The sequence below is a fragment of the Falco cherrug genome, chromosome 20 (assembly GCF_023634085.1).
Source record: "Falco cherrug isolate bFalChe1 chromosome 20, bFalChe1.pri, whole genome shotgun sequence".
Taxonomy (NCBI): Eukaryota; Metazoa; Chordata; class Aves; order Falconiformes; family Falconidae; genus Falco; species Falco cherrug.
Genome location: NC_073716.1, coordinates 4,802,158 through 4,819,845, shown reverse-complemented (window position 1 = coordinate 4,819,845; position 17,688 = coordinate 4,802,158). Strand labels below are relative to the sequence as shown.

At 62.4% G+C, this 17,688-nt stretch overlaps 1 protein-coding gene across 11 annotated transcripts in view; it reads right to left on the bottom strand.

The window, feature by feature from the left end:
• SRCIN1 (SRC kinase signaling inhibitor 1) overlaps window positions 1–17,688 on the bottom strand; it is a 59,266-nt gene that overhangs the window by 4,370 nt on the left and 37,208 nt on the right. For 6 of the 11 annotated variants that reach the window (XM_055697783.1, XM_055697784.1, XM_055697785.1 and 3 more), the window contains 15 exons: window positions 13,799–13,991; window positions 13,253–13,451; window positions 12,978–13,071; window positions 11,720–12,549; window positions 11,262–11,354; window positions 11,019–11,062; window positions 10,481–10,659; window positions 10,151–10,326; window positions 9,746–9,876; window positions 8,186–8,333; window positions 7,026–7,338; window positions 6,432–6,681; window positions 6,072–6,226; window positions 5,799–5,951; window positions 1,898–3,127 (listed from right to left, as the gene is read on the bottom strand). In XM_055697783.1, coding sequence (XP_055553758.1) covers window positions 1,898–3,127; window positions 5,799–5,951; window positions 6,072–6,226; window positions 6,432–6,681; window positions 7,026–7,338; window positions 8,186–8,333; window positions 9,746–9,876; window positions 10,151–10,326; window positions 10,481–10,659; window positions 11,019–11,062; window positions 11,262–11,354; window positions 11,720–12,549; window positions 12,978–13,071; window positions 13,253–13,451; window positions 13,799–13,991 — 4,188 coding nt within the window. Of the gene's footprint in view, window position 1; window positions 1,795–1,897; window positions 3,128–4,455; window positions 5,073–5,798; window positions 5,952–6,071; window positions 6,227–6,431; window positions 6,682–7,025; window positions 7,339–8,185; window positions 8,334–9,241; window positions 9,468–9,745; window positions 9,877–10,150; window positions 10,327–10,480; window positions 10,660–11,018; window positions 11,063–11,261; window positions 11,355–11,719; window positions 12,550–12,977; window positions 13,072–13,252; window positions 13,452–13,798; window positions 13,992–17,688 lie in introns of those variants that run through there. The other 5 variants (XM_055697790.1, XM_055697791.1, XM_055697789.1 and 2 more) reach the window with 4 other exon arrangements.

The window sequence follows — 17,688 nt, the reverse complement described above, 5'->3', positions numbered from 1 at the left end:
GGACAGAGAATTTTGGGGAAGGGGTTAAAACCAGCAGATGAAAGCCCACACCGGCCCCGTTGGCAGCGCATCGGATGCCTGGAGCTGTGCCGAGCCCCTGCGGCACCACCATGCCATCCCTGCCCGGACCAGCCCGTGGTGGCAAACCCAGGCAAGGACGAGGTCACCGGCTCTGTGTGCCAAAGGAGCTGTCACCGGGCAATGCTTTGGCGAGCTCAGAAACCAGCCAGGACTTACTGAGTGCCACCACTGCAAGGCAAAGAGGGAGTTTGGGGCAGACACGGCAAACACCAGGAGACCAAGGGCAGGAGGAGAGCATCCCCACCAGGGCAGGGCTGCACGGCCAAGAGAAAGGAAAAGAGGCGACGGCAGGCAGAAGCAAACTCCAGGTGGAAACGGCGGCAGTGGGAATACAGAGGGTTTTATTAACTAGCTGTGTAGAGGTGGAGATACAAAGACTTGCAAGAGCTGCAGCGAGGGAAGCGGTACCTGTACACACATCCCCTGGCACTGTGGGTCCCTAAAGCGGTGCCCGGCACGCGTCCCCCCGCTGCCCGGGGCACCCTGGATCCTCTCCCTGCCATCACTGCTGCCTCCTGCCTGCCCCATACCAAGTCTGGACCAGCTGCCGCAGGCAGAAAAACCAGCAGCACCGACGCTGCCCCAGAGATGTGCAATTGCTGCCCAGATTGCACCTCCGACGAGAGAAGGCCAACGGGTTATTGTAGCGATGGCTACGTGGCTCTCCATGCTGCCTGTCCTGCCTGCCCTGCCCTGTGACCCTCGGTGGGCACACGGATGGGACGTGGGGACTCCTGTACCCCACAGCACACACAAATCCAGCCCCTGCCTGCGCCGCACCTTCCCCGGCGCCCCAGCATCCCTGGCACAAGCAGGCACTGGATCCCAGCCTTCGCAACCAACTCGCAGCATCCTTGAAAGGCGGCACAAGACCTGCCCTCTCCCGCCTCGGCTTTCAGCACCGACCGAGCTGCGCAGCCTCTCCTGCTGAACCCCGAGCTGAGCTTTGCTTTCTGCGCACCCGTGCACGTGCCACAAATCCATCCTGCAGCTCCTGCTCCTAGCTTGCCAGGCTCCAGTGGTGCAGCGGGAGCCAGCAACGGGAGAAATGGCAGCGACACCCACTTGTCGGCCCATTCACCCAGTGAGAGCACCGCGGCGGTGCTGAGAAGCGGGGCTGAGATAATTGCTGCAAATGAAAAAGGAGATTTATTCCCCAGTGCTGAGCGTTAATAAAGGAGCAGGCTGACATCGGAGCGGCTGGGGGCGTTTTCTCCCCTCTTTTCCCAGCTATTCAGCCAGCCGAGCGGCTGCCACAGATTCCGGCAGAAACCAATTTGGATGGCTTCGGGGAGCCCGCGCTGTGATTTAATTAGGAGAAACAGCTGCCACGCTCAAACCACAGTTCGTTACAAAAGTGCTTATGCAAAACGAGGGACGCTGCTTCGTCACCCAGCACACCCAGCCCTCGCCGGCCCCGTGGGATGCTCATCACTGGCCCTGTACTCATCACCAGCAGCGTGCTCAGCCCCCAGACCTGCCAGGGTAGAAGATACCAGCTTAGCTGGGATCTAATTCGGTGCTAGGGCACAGCAAGGGATGGCACTGGGTGGCACCAGCACCGGCGAGGGGCAGACGGCAGCTCTGCCTTGGCACCAGCCTGCCTTTCCGCTGCCGACTGCTGCCTGCAGTCTCGCTCCTGCTTGCCTGCGCTTCCCAAACCCCTTCAAGCCACAGGGAGAAACGGAGATTTGTTTTCCACCTTGGCTATGCCTGGAGGTAGAGTCACAGAGAGGGAGCAGGTAGAGGTGGAGGAAGAGAGACATCAGAGTGAGTCCGGGGCAGAGCACAGCAAGAGGGATAATAGAAAATAAACCTGCGGAGTGTCGAGGGAGAGCTGCGGCTTGGGTAGCAGAGGTGGCTTGGTCTTGCTTGGAGATGGACTCTCACGAGCATCATCTTTGGCCTGACTGAGGTCCAGGGCAGTCCCGTCATCACAGCGACTGTGTCTGAGATCCCTCAGACCTTCCTTGGTCTCCTTGCCGGCATCCTTGGATCCCGCTTGTCCTAGCAGTTCTTTAGGGAATACAAATTCAACCAAGGGATGGCTGCTGATCTCACTGATGGTTATTTCCAGCTCACGGATAGTTTCTTCCAGGCTGTCCAGTCTTTGGTACGTGCCTTCGTAAATCTCCTTGCTGCACGGAGCCATGGAGCGGCGAGGGGACACCTGCCCTTTGCAGAGCCCTTCCGCTGCCTTCCCCCCAACCCCGGCGTCCTCCGTGCCACCTCCTCCCCCGGCAGCAGGAGCTGCGCAGTGGTTTGGCCTCCAGAAAGCAGCAACCTGCTCCTGGGGATGCTCAGCCCAGGACTGTCCGCTTCCCTGCGGGGCTGGATCCCTGCCTGGAAAAGCTCTGGGATTTGGCACTGGTGAGCTGTCCTCCCTCCAGGCTTGTCTGCAAGCCCCAGCAGAATGCCCAGGAGGGAGTGATGCCTCCTGCGTGCTCCGCCTGGTTCCTCCTTGGGGGTCCCCATCATTGGGAAGCTGGGGGACGGCACTGGGCGTTCTGCCACCGGTGGAGGGGAGCGCTGCCTCTCCAGATCCAGGACCCCTGGCTTCCCCCCGGGGACGAGGAGGCTGTGCAGCCAAGGGACCTCGGTGAGATGTCTTGCTGCCACCTTCTCGCCTGCTGGCAGCGTTCGGAGCAGTGTCCCCTCCTCCTCCCACCACGGGCTGGCTCGGTTTGTGCCCTGAGATAGGTGGTACCTTGCTGGCTACTAGAGGGAACCTCCGAGTCTCTCCTGCTGCATGGGCATGGCCCTGAGATGGGCTGTTCAGGGGGTGTGGGGCTGGGGCTGGAGGGTACCCCGCTGCGGACGGGGACTTTTCGGAGATGCCAGGAGACACAGGGCATTTCCTTCCCACCTCGGGTACACGCTCCCCTCCCGCTCCTCCGCTCTGGGGGTCCCCGTGCTCCGAGCAGCCAGTTGCCACCCACACCTCCGGTTCAGCTTCGGGGGATGGCGGTTCAGACACCCACTCGGTGAGCACAATCTGCGGGAGGGAGAAAGCCCTGCTCCCCGGGGCTGCCAGGGCTGGCGGCTCCTAGGTAGAGAATTCAGACAGATTAAGAGCCAGGGGAGAGCAGGAGCTGCCGGGGGGCACTATGTGCCTGCACACACTACTGGGGTCCCCCATTGCTGGTGCCTCTGGGCATCGTAGCGCTGCAGGGAGGTGCTCAGCCAGGAAGGGGGATGCTCAGCTCCCTCCTGCCCAGCCCTGATGTCCCATCGGTACCCGCAGCATGGACAGGGACCGGTTTTCTACTGCGCTGAAGGCAACCTGGGTCTAGGAGACTTTGGAAATAACTTGCCTGGACTTATTAGCAAAAATGATTTGGTGTTGCTGCACCTCCCGAACGCCTTTGGAAACCTGACTGCCACCATCCGCCTCGGATTTCTCCCATGCTGGTGCAAACTGGTATGGCACTGGTGCAGGAGCAGAGCCTGCTCAGCCCCGCAGGACACCACAGCTCCCAGCGGAGCTGAAGGCAAGGGACGAGGCATCGCAAACAAGCTGCCAAGGGGCATCAGACCTTAAAAGCCCTGAGTAGCGAGAAGACACCTAGAAAATATGTCCTTCATCCCCCACCTCTCTGTTCCTGTCCCAGGGGAAGCGCAACGAGCTGTGCAATGCCCAGGGAACCAGAGCTGGCCATGCCCTCCATGGAGGGGAGGGAAGGTGAGCTGGAGAGATGCTCTGGCAGAAAAGTTGCCCCCCTGCAGCTGCAGCCATGGGGATGCTGCTGGCACCCGAGCCCTGTGCTGGCCAAGGGGGCTGCCACCTCTGCAGGGGCTTCACGTGCAGCCGTCCCTGGCCCCCTGCCCTCACGGCAGAGCAGGGTGGCATGGCGGTTATGCCACACTGCCAGCTGGCACAGGATGGGCAGCAGGGACATGTGCCCTGGCTCGGTGTGTCTCACTCGTGCCCCAGCCCTGGGGGTCTGAGTAGCACCCACAGCAGAGAGGGAAGGAGACACAAGTGCTGGGATGACTACAGAGCTCTGGGTCTGGAGCTGGACCCATCCGACCTCTGGGGACAGGGGTCCTTGCCTGCAGGGACAAGAGATGCTGCTCTGGGGCAGCCATGGTGCTGGGTCTTCAGGAGAAGGGAGGGTCCCAGCGGGACCCCTGCAATGTCCCCAGACCCTCACCAGCAGCTGAGCCGCCCTGGATGTGGCAGAGCTCCCCTCGCTAGATGCTTCCTGGTGAGGGGCTCAGCAGCACCCCCCATCCTGCTCTTTGCCCCCTTGTTCCCCTGGCATCCCCTGCTCCATCCCATCCACTCTTCAGGCACCTTCCTTCCCTCCTGCTCTCTCCACTCCCAGGGCCCAGGGCAGGATGGAGGGCAGGACGGCTGGGAGGGAGCCAGGAGGGGTGATGGGGCCAAGCCCAAAGCAAGTCCCAGCAGCCACAAGCTTCTGGTCCAGTCCTTCACCTTCCACCCATATCATGCACGGGGAACGAGGTGTCCCTGCACAGGGCACGACATGCATCACCCCCCACTGCCCCTTCCAGTGATACCCCCCCTCAGGCACCCAGTGCACTATGAGAGTGGCGAGGCCCCTCCGTGCCCTGCCTGGTGCAGTGCTGGGGTGGCCCCTTCTTTCCTTCCATCCATGTGGGTGCAGGATCTGGCCCTGATGGAACTGCAGCAGCCCCATGCTGCTGTTGCATGGGTTAGTGCTCAGTCCTGTGCCATGTCAGTGCCGCACGCGCAGTGGCGGTGAGCGAGGGAGTGGAGAGAAGCCATTAGTTTGTTAAATCAGAGAAAGAAGCAGAAGTGAGTTAAAAAGAAGCAGCAGAGGAGGTGGTTAAAGTGCAGCCCGTCGGCAGGATCGGTGCTCAGAGCGAGCTGTTACCTTCCATCCTTCGGCTGCAACGGAGGCTCCGTTGGGCCACGAGTCTACGTGCCCAGGGGAGACGGCAGCCGTGAGCGGATCGTAACGGAGCTTGGGAAGGAAAGGGGAGGCAGAGCTTCTCTGAAACACCTGGGGAGTCAAACACGGGCGGGTTGGAGGAGGGAGGCTTGTGGGGAACAATGACGCAGCCCATGCCTGCAAGGATGCTTGCTATGGTCACGCCAGCACCGGGGCTCGGCAGCGAGCGAAACATGGGCTGTTCTCATCAGCCAGGGGCAGCCCCGTCCTCTGCTGCCAGCAGCGTCGCCGGTGCCCTGCCTCCTGGGGAAACCAGTCAAGGAAAAGCCATCTGTTACCCACTTGGGCACCTCGACCATAGCAAACAGGGCAAGGACGTGGGGCACTGCCAGCCTGGGGGAGTTCAGAGCCTGGGGACGGCGTCTCGGGTGGGATCTCTGCAGAGCGCCCTGTGCACAAACCCCAACGAACCTCCAGCTGAAGCTGCGTACCATTAAAAACCAAATGAGTTTGGCTTAAAGCTCAAGACAGGGTAGAAGTGCTGAAGACAGGTGGTGAACCAGGCATGCAGCACCTGGACCCAGCGAGGGGTCTGGCAGGGTGCAACCGCTCCATCCTGCCCGTCCCACAGCACCGCGCTCCTGCTGGGAGACAGGTGAGGAGGGGGAAGCCCACTGCTGTGCCGACGTGTGGGATGTCACTCCCCAGACCCAATCCCAAGGTGTTCCCCACAGCTGCCCGGAGCTGGGCACAGCCACGTGTGAGCGGACAGGGCAGGGTGGGCATCGCCTGCAATGCGGATAAGCTGGGGCATCCCGCAGCCCCTCCCGCGCTCACCTCCAGCTCCGCAATGATGCGGTCCTCGTCGTCGTCGTCTTTGATGGCAGAGGCGATGATGGGGGGGGTGGACGCTGGCCTGACCACCTCCGACACTGTCCTTCTCAGCTTCACCTGGGGCTTCTGGGTTTCCAGCTCCTCCGACTCGGCCTTCTGCCAGGGGGGAGCAGGGTGGTGAGGGGTGGGGGGCACTGGGGGCCAGGCAGGGCTGGTCCTGCTGACGGTGACCCCCTCAGCCCAGCCCCGCAGCCATCCTGTGGCCCCGCTCCCTACCTTCATAAAACCGGGCTCCTTCTTGCTGGTGACGATGACTTCGCCGCTGCGGGTTGTGGTCAGCCCGTGGGACGAGGGGAAGCTGCGGCGCGGAGGGGGAGGCGGTGGTGATTTGGAGGGTTTCTCGGTCCGGTACCGCGGCACCGTCAGTTCGTCTGGGCACAAACGATGCTGTGAGGGCACGAGACCTTTCCCTGCCCCTCTAATACAACACCCGAGGCTCTCCCACTGCCTCCCCAGCTGTAAACCTCCCCTTGCGGCAGCACGGCTCAGCCCAGGGAGACCCACCAGCGATGGCACAGCCAGGGCACCCCCAGCCCTGGGATCCAGAGGTGGACCCCTGCCCTCCCCACGCCGTACCTGAGCCCCTGCGGCCATTGGGGTCCCCCTTGCCCCCCGACTTCGGTGCATGCTGCGGCTTGGAGGGTTTGTGCTCAGGCGTGGAGGCGGTGCTGCCGCTGCCCGTGGTTTGCTTGTGCTTGGCAGCGAACTCCAGGTCCGGGATGGCCTTCATCAGCTCGGCTTGCGTCTCCTCCAGGAGGCGGTTGATGTCCTTGGCACTGTACTGGGTCAGCGCTGCCCGCTTCTCCTCCCAGTCCCGCTCGGCAGCCTGCGGACGGCAGGCAGCGCCCGCTGCACCCCCAGCCGCACGCAGCTTCTCCTGCCCTTGCAGGCAGGATGTGACCCACAGCCCTGCTGCCCCCCCCCAGCCTCCCCCGGGGAGGAGCAGGGAGGCCAGTGCTGCCCCCATCCCCAAGCTGCCCCCCCGGCAGCGTGCAATTGGGGGTGCTCCCAAGGCTGCATCACCTGGCAACCCCGCCCCCCCTCCAGACAACCCACCGGCTGCAAACGCAGCAAAGAGGAGCAGGATGGACCCAGCTCCTGTTCCCAGTTTCAGTTGGGAGACATAGGGGCAGACCCCCTAGAAAAGCTCTCCCCATTCCAGGCTCTCACCTCCACAGATACAGCTTTATCCGCACTCTTCTTGCTGGGGGTCTCCGGGCCCGTCTGGGTCTTGGCGGGTACCATCTCCGGAGCTCGGGAAGGGTTATTGCTCTTGGAGGGGTGGGTCTGGGTCTGAGGGGGGCTGTGCCCAAAGCTGGGCATGCCCAGGGTCTCGGTGGCAGCCGTCAGGTGGTGGAGGCTCACTGGGGGGCTGGTGGGCATCTCCAAATCCAGCCCTTTGCTGAAGTCTGTCTCGGGGGCCACCTTCTTGGGGGACTGGCTGAGGTTGCTGGGGGAGGTCCACATGCCCTCGTCCACTTGCCTGCCAGGGACAGAGCAAAGGTGCTGGGTGGCTGCACGGTATGGGGGGGTTACGGCCCCCTCTCCAAGCCCCGTCACAAAAAGCTTATTCTCCCGCAACACCGCGTTATACGGCTGAAGGTTTAGATTCTCTGATGTCTAGGAAGGGGTTGGAGTTGATGCTACAGCCTGTCTTGGGGGAGCACATGAATGAGCTCCTCTACCTGGCTGTCCGCTTTCATGAAGCTTATAGGAAATCGGATCCCTCCGAATCCTGCCCCTCCGTCGGGTCTGCCTGGCATTGCCCTTTGGATTCAGGAGTTATTAGGGCTGGGAAATGACAGGTAGGCAGATTCAGACACCGCGTGATCATACAAGCTCATTTCCCGTAGAAAACCAGGCTACAAGGAGCCCGAGGCAAGCCCAGCCGGGCGCTCCCCCCGCAGCGTGGCCGAGCCGTAAGCCGTCCCCAAAGGTCTCCTAATAGGAAGAGGCAGGTGGGCTCAGCCGGGGGGCACGGCCCAGCCTGCCACCATCATTACACACGGAAGATGATATTTCTCCAGCTGAATGTTTTTCCGCTCCTCAGGAAAGAGATTTCTGATCAAGCTCTCCTTTCTATCTGGATATACAAAGACCTTTTTTCCAAGGTGATAAGGGAAAGTCAGTTTGGAAAGGGGTTCCCACACACACACTGCGAAGGACCGAGGGCATTTTTTAATGCTTTAATAGAAAAATGAGTCTGTTTTTCAACAGCCCTTGGGATTTGCATCCATAAGGCACACGTGCCAGGGGCACAGGGACAACTGAAGGGACAAACTGTGTCCTCCAAAGTGCTCAGGGGACTGGGCTGGGGGCTTGGTGCTCACCTGCGGATCTGGGTGAGGGTGTCCGTCACCGTCTTGCAGCGCTTGAGCAGGCCATCGAGGCGGTTCGGCTCCTCCTTGAGGAACTTGACGGCTTCCACCTCCACCCGCAGCACCACCCGCATCTTGCTCTGCAGGCTGGGGAACTGGGCTGGGGTGGGAGAGGTGGGGGTCACCAGGGTGCCCCTCCCGGTGCCCAGCTGGCAGTGCCAGGGCACCCCGCGCCCACCAAAACCACCGCAGAATCATAGAATGGTTTGGGTTGGAAGGGACCTTAAAGACCATCTGGCCATGGGCAGGGACACCTGCTGCTCGACCAGGGTGCTCCAAGACTTGTCCAACCTGGACTTAGACACTTCCAGGGATGGGGCATCCACAGCTTATTGGGGCAGCCTGTGCCAGCACCTCACCACCCTCACAGTGAAGAATTTCTTCCTAATATCTAATCTGCCCTTTTCTAGTTTAAAACCATTACCCCTTGTCCTGTCACTACAAGCCCTACTGAAAAGTCTGTCACCATCTTTCTTACAAGCCCCCTTAGGTACTGGAAGGTGCTCTAAGGTGCCCCCAGAGCCTTCTCCAGGTTGAACAACCCCAACTCTCTCAGCCTGTCCTCACAGGAGAGCCCTCTGACCATCTTCATGGCCATCATACCCATGGCAAGGGTGCCCTGCCAAACGGAGCAGGATGAATCCTGGGGAGCCTGGGCTAGCATCTCCTCGGCTCCCCATACCCATCATCCCTTCTCCATCCACCTGCAGGCACCAATTTTCGCCCCTGCAGGTGTCCCCTCCACATCTGTGGGTGCCAAACACTGCTGTGGAGCTGGGTCTTTGGTACCCAGGACATCGGGGACGTGGTGGCAGGGGCTGATGTGGAGCAGGTTGCTCCTGGCTCCCTGCCCGGTACTCTGCTCGCCCTCCCGGCTGCGCAGCATCAGCCTGACTTTATGGAAATGCTGTGGGAAAGTGGAGCTGCTCCTGCCTCTGCCCCCCGGCCCTCCCCACAGCCCCCCCATGGCCCCTCTTCTTGCCACCTCAGCAACTGCTGCCACATCACCGTTTATTGTCTGCCTTGGCTCTGGCAGGCAGGAGCTCTGCCACTTCGAATCGAGGTGCTGGCCGTCTGCGGGAGGCAGGATGGGGGCAGCCCAGGGATGGGAGGCTGCAGGAGCAGTAAAATCACAGGCAGCACGCATGGGGGTGGGCAAGCACAAGGTCCTGCAGGACAGAGGCAGGCAGCAGCTCCGAGCAATGGTGAGATGTCAGGGGGACTCAGGCAGGGGCTGCAGGACGGAATTGGACAGCTAGCAGAGCAACGGGCAGGCAACAGGCGTGCGGAGTGCAGCCCTCACCCCTGCAGCAGCCCAAAGCCTGCAGGACGCACACCCCACCAAGAACCGGGGGAACCTGCCCTGAGGATGCAGGCGAACACACCAGTAGGTGCAAACACACAAACCCAGAGGGAATGGGCAACCTGGAGCATCCCACGTGTAAGGATGGAGCAAGGAGATGCAGACAAAGCTCTGCTTGCTGCCCACCCTGGCCCCAGCCACATCCTCACCCTTGAGGTCTGTCAGTGTCTCCCCCAGCTGCTTGAGCACCACCGCCTTCTCCTCCAGCTCCTGCACAGGGATGAGCCGGTGGTTGTGGGCCAAATCCTTCTGGATCTTCTCCACCGACTTCTCCAGGTCACTGTGAGCACAGAGGCAGGGCAGGGGTGTCACTGCTGCTCCAGGATGCTGGGGAGCCCCAGGGGTGGCCAGCTTTGCAGGTCCTCACGCAGCAGAGGGGAGAGGACAGCTGGGCTGGGGACCCCTCCTCATGCTAGTCATGCTGTCAAGGATGTGACCTGGCACCGTGCAGAGCTGATGATTTACACCCATGGAGGATCTGGCCCATTGAGGCCAGTGGGCAAGGACCCCCCTCCCCAGTTGCGTGCCCAGCTCTGCCGCCAGCCCTGGCTCACTTGAGCTGCTGGGTGATCAGCTCCTCCTCGTTGAGGTAACGGAGCCGTTCCTCTTCCACCAAGCTGCGCTGGCGCTGCAGCGGGTCCTCGTGCTTGCGCATGGTGTCCGTCACCCGCACACTGATCTCCGTCTCTGTCCGCCGCAGCATCGTCTTCACCATCTCCTGGTTCTGCAGCTGCAGGGATGAGGAGGGGGGATTCAGGCTGGGCAAGATCCCCCCGCGATGGATAACCAACCCCATGCAAAATCACCAGGAAAGGGCGATTTGTCCATGCCAAGAAGAGCTGGGCCAGGTTGGGGACCCCCCTGCCGCCACCCCCGGGACCCACCTGCAGCTTCTTGAGCTGCTGCAGCTGGTTGCGGAGGTCGCTGGTGTTCTGCTGCAGGTCGTGGAGGTGCAGCTGCATGTGCAAGCGGGTGATGGCGGTGGGCTGCCCCGCCGGCGTGCTGGTGGCGGAGGGCGGTGGGGGTGCAGGCACTGGTGTCCCCATGCCACTGCGGCTGGTCGCTGCGGGGAGGGCAAGCAGAGGCTGCTGAGGGAAGGTATCCCACCCCGGGGGAGGCTGCAGGCTCCGCTCCTCTGCTTTTCCCAGGAAAGACCTCTCTTTCCCTAGCCCCTGCTTCAGTCCAGCCGTTCTGGGGTGGTCTCCAAAACTACCCCATCCACAGCACCCCCAGGCTGGCTCCACAGAAAGGCCACCCCAGAGCTGCCCCTTAGCATCACGGGGCGGGGGGGGTCCCGCTGGTTGTTGGCAGGTGGTGGGGGCTGCAGACCCCTGCTCCTGCACCCACCCTAGGACTCCCAGCAGCTGCGGGGCAGGGGGAGGGGGTGCTGCAGGGTGAGGGGCTGGCTCTCCAGTCACTTACACGCTGATGGGGGGGTCCCACCGTTGGTGGCTTCTGTCTTCTCGCTGCAATGAAAGAGAGGAGCGAGGGTGGACCAGGCGCCTCCATCCTCACCGGCTCAGGGGGCTGCAGGGGCATGGGGGGGGGCTGGCATCCCCTGGGAGGGGAGCAGGAGCCCCCAGCCTCACAGCAAGCAGCCCAGCTGGAGGCATCCCCCTCCCCGCAACAGATCCGGGGTCCCACGCCTGCTGTCCCGCTCCATACCTGGGGGTCTCAGCCTCGGAGCCACGGAGCAGCGCGCTCTGCACCAGCCCTGTCAGGCTGGCGATCTGCTTCTCCATCGCCTCCATCCGCTCCCTGCCGTGGGGAAGGGAGAGAGGCCAGGTCAGGAGGTGGCTCCGGCACCACCAACACGCTCAGGGTCATCCTGCCCTGCACCCACCGGGTCCCTGCATGTCCCCGGAGGGACACTGGGGAGGTGGCAGCGCTGCTGTCACCAGCAACATCCACCTCCTTCGTTCCCTCTCCTTGCCTCCGGCTCCGCCGCATCGCTCCCCTCAGCACAATTCGGTGCTTCACTGCCCATCCCAGCACCGCTGCAGCGGTGGTGATGGGGCCAAGCCTTCCTCTGCTCTTCCTCTCCCTCCCCAGCTGCACCAAGGGGCGACTACCAGAGCAGCAAAGCTCATATCTGTGGGGGGTTCCCCTGTGCCCCATCTCACCTCGTTTCGGTGTCCTTGGCCGGTCCAGGGGAGCCGAACCCCGAGAGCGGGCGGTCGCCGGGGCCGGGGAAGAGCTCCGGTGGGCCGGAGGAGCTGGGGTTGCGCGGCTTGTTGACGGGGCTGTCCATGAAGACGGAGGAGCAGGAGTCCTTGCGGAAGGACTGACGGACGGGTGAGGAGCGGCTGGGGGGTCCCGAGTAGGGGCTGTGCGGGCTCTGCCCCGGCTGCACGTCCATGAGCCGGCCATCAGCCATCTTCTGGGGGGAGGAGGGGGGCATGCGGAAACCCAGGCCAGGTCCGTACGTCTCGCTGTAAATGGGCGCGTTGGGCTTGTACAGGCTGTCCTCCAGCTCCGTCTGCAAGGCGGCCGCCGAGTAGGTGCTGAGGGAACGAACGGAGCCCCGCTTGTACAGCCCCCCCGAGTAGCCGAAGGGGTCTCCCATGCCAGCCAGGGACTGGGTGGAGGTGATGCTGAGCCGCCCCTCATGCACCATGCCGTAGGGATCGGCGTACAGCCCCTCGTTCTTCACCAGCACTACGTTCTTCCCAGCCAGGTCCTCATCCGGCTTCACGTCCCGGCGCTCCAGGATGGCGCTGGGGCTGGGCGAGACGCCCTGGGCGGGCGGCAGGTTGGAGAGACGCTCGCTGTGGTGGACGGGGCTGCCGGCGTAGGAGGGCGGGCGACCCCCGCTGTAGGACATGCGGGAGCGGGACGGGGAGGAGGACTGGAGCACCGGCGGAGGGGAGCCGGAGGTGAGGTGGGAAGCCGGGGACATGTTGTTCAGCCGGCGGGTGGGAGATGACTCCCTGGAGGTGTACACCATCTCCCGCTGCGGAAAGGGGCAGGGGGTGTCAGCACCACGTCCCTGCGGGCTGGCCCCCTGCCCTCGCCCTGCCCTGCTGGGACCCTGCCTCGCTGCACCCCTCCGACCACCCGGATCTCCAGCTCCTGCACCTTCACCTGGCCTTGGCAAACAGCAGCTCCCTCACTCCCACCCAGGAGTGGGATGATTTATTCTGATGAATCCCCTAATTATCATGTTTATTACCCTACTGTCAGGCTTCAAACATCCATTCTCTTAAAGTAACACTTAACAATGCTGGAACCTGGCAAGACAAATCGCAGCCATTACTCCTTCCACAAACACACGCAATTACCAGTCCCTGTCTCCATCACTTTCTCTCTTTACTGGTCCCAGCCCGCCGGGTGCACCCACGCTGCGGGCTCTCCCCGCAACACCCCATTGTTCCCCCTTACCCTCAGGTCCCCGTTGGTGATGTGCGAGGCTGGGAAGGAGGCGTAGAGCGGCTCTTTCCGGTAGATTTTAATGATGCTTCTGTCCTGGATGTCGCTGCAAGGAGAGGCAGAGCCGTGAGCATCCTGGAGAGGCAGCCACCGAGCCCCCAGCAAGTCCCAGCCACCGGACTGCACCCGTGCCCATCCTTCTGCTTTCATCCCACTAATTTGTGATGCCCTTCAAGAAAGGACAATCAACCTGCGGTGGATTTCTGAGCCCCCCCCCCCATCCTCACCGGACATCCTCCAGCTCATAGAAGACATTGCGCGACTCGTCCTTGATGAGGATGGCAGTGTTGGGGGACTTCAGCATCCCCATGGTGAGCTTCTGGGGGAACATGTGGACAATGAGGGCGTGCAGGGTGTCCATGCTGCTGATCTCGTGGGTGATGTGGACGCGCCTCGTCTCATCCCCAAACTGCAGGAAAAGGACCCCTGGAAGGAGAGGGAGCAGAGAGCGGTGAGGTGTGCCTGCATCCCTTCGCCACGCAGCGCCGAAGACGTGCCGGGACCAGTGATGCTTGCCATGTGCGCCCAGCCAAGGGCTTGGGGACCTCTGGTCACCCTGGAGCAGCGAGGCCGAAGGCAGCTCATCCCCCTCAGCCACCCTTCACGGCGTGTGGTGCCCCCCACTCCTCCTGGGGTTGGTTATTTGGGCAGATACAAACCGATCCCACTGCTGGCACATGCCAGCACCTGCCCGCAGCAGCAGGCAGAGGGGTTTGGGGGTGGCCGGGCACGTTCGTGCTGCCCGTCCCGGGGGCATGGGGTCCCGAGGGTACCTGGCGACCGCAGCTTCGTCTGGCTGGTGGAGCGGGACAAGGGCAAGCTCTGCCGGAATCGGTTCATCCTGTTGAACCCCAGGGGCAGCTCCGCTTCCGACATGGTTTCCAGGGATTCGGCCGAGGCGAAGGAGAGTTTGGCTTGATCGGCCAAGCCGGGCTGGGAGCCCTGGGAGTGTCGGGAGCTCCTCGTCTGGAAGGGGAGAGGAGAGAGGTCAGGGGAGAGCGGCGTTGGGTACCCCAGCCCCGGTGTGCTGCTCCTGCCTTTCCTCCGGAGCCCGGTGCCAGGATGGAGAGGCTCGGGTGAGGCTGAGCCGCATCCAGGGATGCTCAGTCCTGGATCCCTGGCTGAGTCAGCACACTGTGGTCCGGATACAGCACCAGCTCCAGGCTTCCTCCACCTCCCGCTCTAGGCAGGTACAATCCTGTACGGTCCCCTTGCCTCCTGCAATTGCTCGCTCACGTTTTCCGCGTCAGGCTGGCAGCACGCTGCATTTCCAAGCCTCCCAGCATCGTTCCAGGCACCTTTGAATCCCCCCCACCAGCAACCTACTGGAAATCAAACCAGCACTAGCTAGCTGGTGACAGAGCCAGGGCTCACATGCAAGCACTGGAATAACCTTAGCAATTACAGGAGGTTACACATCCATTACACCAATGAACCAGCTCCCGGGAAACATAAATGCCTGGCTTATTCTGGAAGCAAAGCAGCGGCAAGGTTTATGGCTGCCTGAGCCAAGGGGAAAGTAATGGGTTTGGGTTTAGAGCAGTAAAAATGTAATATGCCAGGAGTCCAATCTCACACGGCCAAGTGTGTAGCCACTGCGTAAAAAGTTCAAGCTACAGACACAGGATTTATGCACAAACATCTCCAAACTGGCAGCTGGACCCCCCTGCCACAGGTACCCGCGAATGCTGCCCGCCGATACTCGGGAATACTCGATTTTCCAGACTCATGTTTAACGTTGGCAAATCAAACGGGGAGAACAAACAGCTCCTGGGGTGTGGAAAAGGCGGCGTGGAAGGGACAACAGCTCTATTTTAACACCAAAAAGAAAAATCAATATGAAATGATAACAGCCATCATCATGATTCAAATTAGACATTAATTGGAAGATTTAATTAATCCTGTGGGGCGGGGTTTTCTAGCACTTGAAATGTTCTCGCTCTAGCTAATTGCTGGAAAATTGACTGCTTCGTTTTGTTGTTGTTGTTTTAGCACAAAGCATGCTGGCAGCGCAGATGCTTAAAGTCTTACATCAAGAAAGGGAAGCGGGGCTGGACTGAAGCTGGGCCAGCGCAGCCACCAGCGCCGGCCGCGGGGGGCCAGGGGGGCTTTGCAGCAGGTGAGGGAGCTGCAGTGAGCAGGTGATGGAGGGACTTGGTCTCCTCTCCCCCCTGTTCATGGCGCGCAGGTTTTGGGGGTCCCCCTCTTTGCACAGCCCTGGGAAAGCTTGAGGGCTGGTGGTCCCCCATCTCCAGCTGCCGTGCCGCCCCCCAGCTCCCGATGCAGGATGGCTCCTTGGCCAGAGGGAAGCGCAGGGATGGGGCAGGATACGACCCACGCTGCCAGCGCTGCACCTCAGCCTGGCTTTGCCCTCCCAGCAGCCCCTTCCTCGTGCTCTGTACCAGCGGGGTCTCACCGTGCCCCGGCCCCATCCATCCCTCCCTGCTCCCCCCAGCCAGAGTCCACATCTGGCTGGACCTTAACAGCTGTTGAGCTTTCAGGTGGGATGACAAAAGGTGCTGGCTCATCCCCCTCCCCAGGGCGTGTTTTGTCTGGAGACAATAATCATAAGAAAAATTGATTTAGCTGAGGGGGGGTGGATTTCTGCCTCCCCCTCCTCGTGGCATGATGGGGCGGCTGAGACGGTGTTGCCATGTAGCATCCTTGTTGCTAAGGGCTGTGCCAGTGTGCGTGCTTCAGTGCATCACTCCAGCACACCTGGTCCCTACAGCCCCTATAGCACAACACCCCAGCCCCTACAGCACGACACCCCCATGCACAGCGGCCCCTACAGCCCCTACAGCACGACACCCCCGTGCACAGCGGCCCCTACAGCCCCTACAGCACGACACCCCCGTGCACAGTGGCCCCTACAGCCCCTACAGCACGACACCCCCGTGCACAGTGGTCCCTACAGCCCCTACAGCACGACACCCCCGTGCACAGCGGTCCCTACAGCCCCTACAGCACGACACCCCCGTGCACAGCGGCCCCTACAGCCCCTACAGCACGACACCCCCATGCACAGCGGCCCCTACAGCCCCTACAGCACGACACCCCCATGCACAGCGGCCCCTACAGCCCCTACAGCACGACACCCCCATGCACAGCGGCCCCTACAGCCCCTACAGCACGACACCCCCATGCACAACGGTCCCTACAGCCCCTACAGCACGACACCCCCATGCACAGCGGCCCCTACAGCCCCTACAGCACGACACCCCCATGCACAGCAGCCCCTACAGCCCCTACAGCACGACACCCCCATGCACAGCGGTCCCTACAGCCCCTACAGCACGACACCCCCATGCACAGCGGTCCCTACAGCACGACACCCCCATGCACAGCGGTCCCTACAGCCCCTACAGCACGACACCCCCATGCACAACGGTCCCTACAGCCCCTACAGCACGACACCCCCATGCACAGCGGCCCCTACAGCCCCTACAGCACGACACCCCCATGCACAGCGGCCCCTACAGCCCCTACAGCACGACACCCCCATGCACAGCGGCCCCTACAGCCCCTACAGCACGACACCCCCATGCACAGCGGCCCCTACAGCCCCTACAGCACGACACCCCCATGCACAGCGGCCCCTACAGCCCCTACAGCACGACACCCCCATGCACAGCGGCCCCTACAGCCCCTACAGCACGACACCCCCATGCACAGCGGTCCCTACAGCCCCTACAGCACGACACCCCCATGCACAGCGGCCCCTACAGCCCCTACAGCACGACACCCCCATGCACAGCGGTCCCTACAGCCCCTACAGCACGACACCCCCATGCACAGCGGTCCCTACAGCCCCTACAGCACGACACCCCCGTGCACAGCGGTCCCTACAGCCCCTACAGCACGACACCCCCGTGCACAGCGGCCCCTACAGCCCCTACAGCACGACACCCCCGTGCACAGCGGTCCCTACAGCCCCTACAGCACGACACCCCCATGCACAGCAGCCCCTACAGCCCCTACAGCACGACACCCCCATGCACAGCGGCCCCTACAGCCCCTACAGCACGACACCCCCATGCACAGCGGTCCCTACAGCCCCTACAGCACGACACCCCCATGCACAGCGGTCCCTACAGCCCCTACAGCACGACACCCCCATGCACAGCGGCCCCTACAGCCCCTACAGCACGACACCCCCATGCACAGCGGCCCCTACAGCCCCTACAGCACGACACCCCCATGCACAGCGGTCCCTACAGCCCCTACAGCACGACACCCCCATGCACAGCGGCCCCTACAGCCCCTACAGCACGACACCCCCATGCACAGCAGCCCCTACAGCCCCTACAGCACGACACCCCCATGCACAGCGGTCCCTACAGCCCCTACAGCCCCTACAGCATGACACCCCCATGCACAGCAGCCCCTACAGCCCCTACAGCACGACACCCCCGTGCACAGTGGTCCCTACAGCCCCTACAGCACGACACCCCCATGCACAGCAGCCCCTACAGCCCCTACAGCACGACACCCCCATGCACAGCGGTCCCTACAGCCCCTACAGCACGACACCCCCATGCACAGCGGCCCCTACAGCCCCTATAGCACGACACCCCCGTGCACAGCTGTCCCTATAGTAGCCTGCAGGATGGCTGTGGGAGCAGGGCAGTGGGGAGTGCTGCCCTGCTCCAGGTGAGCCCAG